The 7,215-nt window shown below is 38.4% G+C and overlaps 1 protein-coding gene across 1 annotated transcript; it reads right to left on the reverse strand.

Moving 5' to 3' along the window:
- Positions 1-127: 127 nt before the first annotated feature.
- On the reverse strand, positions 128-6,801 carry vps33a (VPS33A core subunit of CORVET and HOPS complexes). Its single transcript, XM_061037782.1, has 13 exons — positions 6,644-6,801; positions 6,303-6,368; positions 6,034-6,161; positions 5,556-5,742; positions 5,192-5,308; positions 4,872-5,046; positions 4,557-4,750; positions 3,797-3,923; positions 3,595-3,662; positions 3,193-3,330; positions 2,941-3,078; positions 2,203-2,371; positions 128-1,570 (listed from the first exon to the last, which is right to left on the reverse strand). The coding sequence occupies exons 1-13, from the start codon at positions 6,743-6,745 to the stop codon at positions 1,377-1,379; spliced, it is 1,803 nt and encodes a 600-aa protein (XP_060893765.1). The 5' UTR covers positions 6,746-6,801; the 3' UTR covers positions 128-1,376.
- Between the last annotated feature and the right edge of the window lie 414 nt (positions 6,802-7,215).

Here is a 7,215-nt window from a genome sequence, read left to right on the forward strand (position 1 = left end):
TAAAAGTATCTTCTAAACAATAGGCAAAGAGGCTTCCCGTGTGACCAAGTAATACAAGACTACTTTCTTTGACATTAGTTTGGACTTTATTTTTTTTACGTCAGTAAAGCCAAACAAATTGGCAACAAAACCTTCAATCGTATTTAATCATGTCTTACGTGACAAACCACAAACTTTCCAGATATTTGAATCCTAAATACATATGTACAACTACTCCATAGCAGATTCATGACCTCAGTGATGCACGTATAGCCAGGAGCCAAATGCATGAAGCTCAAATAACTTTGTGTTCTATTACCTGGGTAGCAAATGTCAGACTGGAAACAAATTAAAGGTGCCCTGGAGAGTCTGTGACCCCTAGAAGTGCTATGGAGCAACGTTTTGTCTGTATCATGCACGTGAATAATATAAGGCCGCAGGCTACGTGACACTCTAAGCTCCATATTCTTAAGGCAACTATTTTTCTCTGAAGTCACGCTCATGACAGGAAACTTTAAAATGACATACTGATGTTCCAAGTTAGGAATCATATTAGTGCGGGTCAATTGATGAGCAACTTAAAAGACAGTGTATAGATAAATATGGAGGGACATTAGTCAATATTTAAAGGTAAAACAATTTATAACCCCATACTATTATGAAACAGCTAACATAAGCATTGAGCCACTTCCTAGCATACATAACTGTTTTATAGTAATACATGAAATAAAAAGGAATATAAATACAAAAAGGAAGTACTGTTAGCTGGAGGGTTTCTCAATGCTAATGATAGCCCAATGTCCCCAAAGATTGTCACTAATATTATCTCTTTGTTGATCAATCCAGAGGTGAATGAAGTGACAACTATTTGTCTGAATGTATGTGTTTAAAAAAGTGCAATACGGAACAAAGCAGTACAACATTCTTTTACTCTTCATTCCTTCGAGTTTCCTACCATGAGCATGATGTCAGAAAAAGAGTACCATTGTGTGACTAAGGTAAATGACACTAACCTGCTGTTATTGAATAGTGTATATTAAGCATATGAAAGCACCAGCAAAGGGAAGCAAGAAAACAAAGAGAAAGGCCTGCAAGATTGAAAATTCATAGGTTGATAAACCTTGCTAATGTTGTAAAGAAAGGGAAGCTTTTGACATGTTTGTAATGCCTGAAGGAAATACAGAATACAATTTGGTCTGTAACACAGACTGTAAACATTACTAAGTTGGTTTACAAGAAAGCTCCACTGGTCACCTTAAAGAGCATGATGTTTTTTTTTTTAACAGGTTCAAACATCAATGTCACACCTGCAGTGCACTGACACAAACATAAAAACAGCAGCTGAGGTTTTCAGATGGATGGCGTGTTTGATGTGTCCAGGTGTGCATGCACGTGACTCAGGGGGTCTGGGATTCAGGTCGGTCCATGAGGGATTTGATCCAAGTTGTGCCGTTTAGGAGTTTTGTGGTGGCTATAATGTACTCCATTCCGCTGTCTTCCATTTGAGAGAGGAAGCGAAGAGCTGCGATTTCTGCATACGAGACCCCTCCCAGGAAGAACACCAGGGTTGTGCGATTCTCCCCCTGCTGGCCTGTGTGAAGGTAAAAGGACGTGCAATCTAAAGTAAATTAAATGCAAACTAAAGGGGGAGACATTTTCTTTATTTCACTCTGACATGGTAAATCAATCACATTTCTGCCATCCATCCCTTGAAAAAGACAGCTGGATGTATTCTAGTTACCTTATTCTGAGGCCACTTATTTGAACATGTGAAAACACTACTTTAGCTTTCATCCTCCCTCTAGATCAGTCCTCTATTATCAGCTTTATAATTTAATACAAGGCAGGCATGTAGAAACAAGTCAACTGTCTCATGCCCAGACTCAGTTCTAATTAGCACATTTTAAATTGAATGTATAATTAAACTAATTAAAAAGATCATTGCAACACATATTATTGCCAAAACTAAAAGATGAAGGACAACTGAAAGAAAGCACTGTTCACAGGCCGTGTGTTTTTATCGACTTTTTTCTTTTACACGGACACAAACACTAAGTGCTGCTGTGGTATTGTCAGCTTTGTGTCATCAATCTGCGTCTGTTCACATTTGAAATAACAGAAACAAAGCCTGTGTCTTATCTCCATACAGCAGACAGGCGGTCGTTTACTCAGGTTTTGTTTTAGTATGCAGCAGGACAAACAGCAGCTTGTAATGGTACTTACGTTTCTTATGAAGCCCAGCTGGTAGCTGTTGTCTCTCCTCAAAGTGCGGGCCAGGGAGCATCTTCAGCACCTCTTCGATGCTGCGCCAACCTGGTCTGGCCAAGACCTGGGTCAGTCTAATGCTCAGTGGTGCGTAGCCACTGTACACATAGGAGATGTCGTTTGGGTTCTGCAGGAATCAAAAAGTAAAAGAGATCAAGGACTGCTCCAAAAAGACCCATGTCTTTCTTCTTTTCATCAGGCTGCTCGATTATGGCAAAAATCATGATCACCATTAATTTGGATTAATAGAGATCATAATAATTAGGATCTAAATATGAATCCAAATCTAATTATAATTATTAAACATGATTACTCTTTCATTTTACAACATCTGCATCAGTTGCATTTATCAAACTTAGTAACTAACTCTGAACATAGTAAGTACACAGGTTAGAAAATATATTAAATATATATTAATAATAATAATAATTATTATTATTATATATACTGGTAATAATAATGCATTCATAACAATAAATTAACTTTAAATTAATGTTTTTGAGTAATTGGTGATGTACATTTGCTGCCAAAATATAACATAAAACATTTACAACACATAACAAAACCTTTGGACAAAACGAGCACAACTCGGCATTCAGCACAATAATTGATCATCTCAAATATTGTTTTCATGATTAAGGGAAGCCAAAATCATAATTGAAATTGAAACTCTATTTATGGCCAAGCCCTACATACCTGTTCATTGGCGTCCTCCATCCACAGTTTAAGGGTTTTTCTGATAGTGGGGTAGTTGTTCCTTGAGCTGCTCTGTGGCTTCAAGAGACCCCCCTTCTCAAGGTTGTTCAACGTTAGTATGTGTTCATAGCCATAAGTCTTAAAAAAAAAGAAAAGGAAGGGGTTTTTTACAAACAGTCACCTACAAATTTCATAATATATCTATTAATGAAACTGAGTATGTCTTGATTTTAAAAATAAAAAGGACTTTACTTGAAGAATCTCCCTCTTGTAGTAGTCAAACACTTTCTGCTTGAGGCCATTGTTACAGACTGACTGCATACACACCAGACGCAGAATCTTGATCAGCGGATCTTTCTGGGCAATGCAATCTTCTATATACGTGTTAACCTGGTGGTAAAAAGTACTGTTCATCAGAACAAGAGTCCAACCATATACAAGAGTGTATACAACAATACTTTGTCTGTTTTAAAAGAATCTCATTAAAGTCTGTACCAGATGCAAATTTGAAGAAAAAAATGCAATGAGACATTCCATTTTATTTGTAGTATTTAGTAAAATTAGGATCAAATTATATGTAACCCTCATATTTCATATGAATCTATTTGGACATTCATGTGAGGATCTTTTTACAATAGTTAGATTAATGAATACCTTGTCAGTGTCAACTCCTGTCATGAACTCCTGCTCCACTGTTAGGTTATCAAAAAAGGCCTCAGATGCTGAAACAAGACACACAAGTTACATTTAACTGCATTATAACAAACCCAGATACACTTCAAGATAAAAAAAACATTTGGTATGTAAAGTTCTTAAGTGTTGTGTAGTTTGGGGGGGAAATAGTTTTTCTACGTACTGGTGATGTCCTTGATCAGCTCTGCTATAGATGTGTGGTTAGCCAGCGAGCTTCTTGCTGCCTGCATGTGAGGCAGCTGAGATACAAACTGCTTTATTTCTCCCACTGTTTTGGCATTATGGCGCTCCTGAAAAACAAGAAAATCACGTTAAAGCAGGTTCCACCATGATAGAAAATTAATATGGAGCAGAGACAGGGGTAATGGAAAGTTGTTTCTTTAGATTTTTAAATGCAATCAAACATAGAAACAATATGCAAACAACTATTTCAGTTCCGGGTAGATCTAAGAAAAACAAAATATTTTCAGACAAAATCAATAGTGTTCCATTAAACTAATCTAATGAAGAGTTCTTTTTTTTCACATTGGATAAAAAAGCTCCCTGCTCAGGTCACTGCTTTCCAGTATAGGAACACCTCTGCAAAACTTTCAATCATGACCTGTGTAGTGTGTAGTTACAAGCAATGTGTTTCATGATCTGATACAAGAATTTTAATGTGTTTTTAATTGTTTAGCAATCTGCTGGAACAATGATCTCATCTTGAGGTGATTGTCACTAATTCCCTATCTACATGGATTTCCATTTTTGACCTTTGTGGTAAAATGCCAGAGAGATAACAATCACATCAGATCCCCTTGGATGTCTGCATGTCTTGAAGTGGTGTAATATGGCTCCACGGAGGTACAACACACTACACCTACATTCTAGACACTACATTATAGAGCAGGAAAATGAGCTAGAGCAGAAAAGGCTAAACCAACCTCAAACGCAGCAGAAATTATTTTGGCCTTCTTGCTAAGTGCTGCCCCTACAGCGTTGAAATTTTTGTCCCGAATTTCTGCATATAGTTCCTCTGCTGAGTTAAGCTGTAGCTTTTTGGGCTCTGTTGGCAAATCTTTACTCCCCTCGCCCTGTTTCTTCTGTGCAAACTTCTCAGGAGGCAACTTGACATAACCTGTGAGTATGGAGGGGCAAAATAAGGAAATATAAAAATCATACAAATACATGCAATAAACAGAGCAATTACATTATTATAACATTCAAAATGTGAAGAGAAAGGATTTAAAGGTTCTGACCGTTAGTGATTCCATAGATCTCGTCAATAAGACCCTCGTAGGTGAGCTGTGTCGCCAGGGGGGTGAGCAGGTCGACATTACGGTCCAGAAGGAGGAGAGTATCAAACACAGGGAGGATCTGATTCTGAATGCCGGCAAATTCCCTCTTCATCCTCAGCATCATGTTGGCAACATGCTAAGAAAAGCAAATTGTTTCTTTTTAAATCACATTCACACACCTGAGTGCTACTGAAACACTGCCCCTGGGCAAAAAGTACAAAAAAACATTTTTCCATAACAGATGATGAGGTTTTGTTTTTAAAAAATGTCACTGAACTCACCCGAGCACATTCTCCTTTCCCATAGATCTGTGGGATGGTTCCATACAGTGCCTGTAGAGTCATGAGGCCTTTGGCTGTGTGGTAAAGGCTTGTTTGGTCATTTTCTAAATAGCACTCCTGTAAAAGACAAAGGTATAATAGGACATCATAAATCACCGTCATAAAGTGTGAAACTCAAATTATTTTCTCTTAAACACTTGGACAAAATAGCAATATGTAAGTAGAATGTGGTTAAATCGCTCTTGATATAAAATCTAATCTTTATTTCATAATAACACAGTGACACTTCGGTGGAATCAGAAATACCACAGGGGGGGAAATTCAGGAAGACCATCGTTGTGGGAAGTGTACACATTAAACCCACCCTAAAAGCACTTTCATACTCCATGGAGAGCAGGTCGCCATCATAGGGAATCAGGTCCAAGATATACTCGTCAATGTTAATGAAAGAGGCTAACACTCCCTGCTCCTTCAGCCTCTGTTCACACAGCATGCTCCGCCGAGGCACAAACAAGATGTGGAAGTCTCTTGCTGAGTGCATTTTGTCCTCACTAAAAGGTCCACAATCAGAAGACAAATGTTAATGTTAGACACTGAATATTACAGACTACACTTTTGTCAAATAGCTGATCTATTTTCTTGTACATTCTTAATTTTTCTTTTTTTATTGAAATTGTACTGTGTTCACTTTTTGTCTGCGATCTTTGCTCTTTGCTGCTGTAACAATGTCAATTTCCCTATTGTGGGATAAATGTGTGGACAGCTGTGCAAAATAAAGGACAGCAAATGAGAAAACATAGGTTTTACACTGTGGGGTCAAAAAAAATCAGACATATGCAGACCTGAAAACATTCTCAGCGATGATGTCCATGAGCTCCAGCCTGGGACGAACAAAGAAGATGATATTTTTGACGTCAGCAGAGGGCAGCCTGCCACTCTTGAGGGTGAACATCTTTTCCACTTCATGTTCCTAAAAACAACAGTAACAAACACACATTTGAGTTCTACATTACAAAAAGCTGAAGTTATTTTGATACCAGCATGTAGGGTTTTACTGTGCCTATAAATTAGTTATATTCTCATACAAAACCTGCGCACAGAAAGCACTTACCTTCAGTAGAGAGTACTGTGCTATCAGTCCAAAAGGTCCCGTCAGATATTCATCCCAAACTATGGCCTGAAAGAAAGAAAATAGTTATCTGCATGCGGAAGGAGTCAGTGTTGCCTCTGACTGTGCTATTAGGCATTACATTGATAGGTGACCACCATTAAGATACAATTCAAAGTCATTAAAACCAGTCCTGTAGCCACATAATATAACTACCCCCTATCCTGAGACTTAAAATGACATTTCAGCCAAAACACATCCATGACAGCCTTTAAGAAGGAGAACTAGCTGAACAGTCAGAACCACGCATGTGCCCACTGTCTTTGTGTCAATGTTTATGTTACCTTGCTTCCCGCACATTTGTCCAAAAACTCCCGAAGCTCTTTTCGTGCTGCTTCTCTCAAAATGTTTAAATTAACTCTGCCGTACGAAAGGTGCGCAGCCATCTTTTCACATCAGCAACAACACTACAAATCAGGTGACCACAGAGCGGAAGTCAGTCACGTGATTTTCCGAAGACGAAACAACGTCAAGATGTTTCATACACAGCGTAACACAGCCGAGCCCACCACCAGCAGGAAATCTAGCGAATTCCTTCAAGTATTTGATGATGTCTTGTCTTAAAATCTGGCATCAATCTAAAAAACAAATCATGGTAATGTCCAAGGTAGCCCAAAGAATTGTTGTCGACCGCAGCAGTCAATTAGTGCTGCGCATGCGTACATGATGCTTGTAAAAACAACTTTTCTGAAGCCTGGTTTGTAAAAGCTCTGCGTCCTGTATGCATATGCATATTGGTAATAAGAGCCGGTCTAAAGACTTGTTATGCTGACTGCGGGTGTCAAAAGGAATGTTTACCAAATTAAAGTAGCCTATCTTCATTTGGGGCGCCAATACGGAAGTAGGAGGGAATAAT

Source organism: Labrus mixtus, chromosome 5 (genome assembly GCF_963584025.1).
Source record: "Labrus mixtus chromosome 5, fLabMix1.1, whole genome shotgun sequence".
Lineage (NCBI taxonomy): Eukaryota > Metazoa > Chordata > Actinopteri > Labriformes > Labridae > Labrus > Labrus mixtus.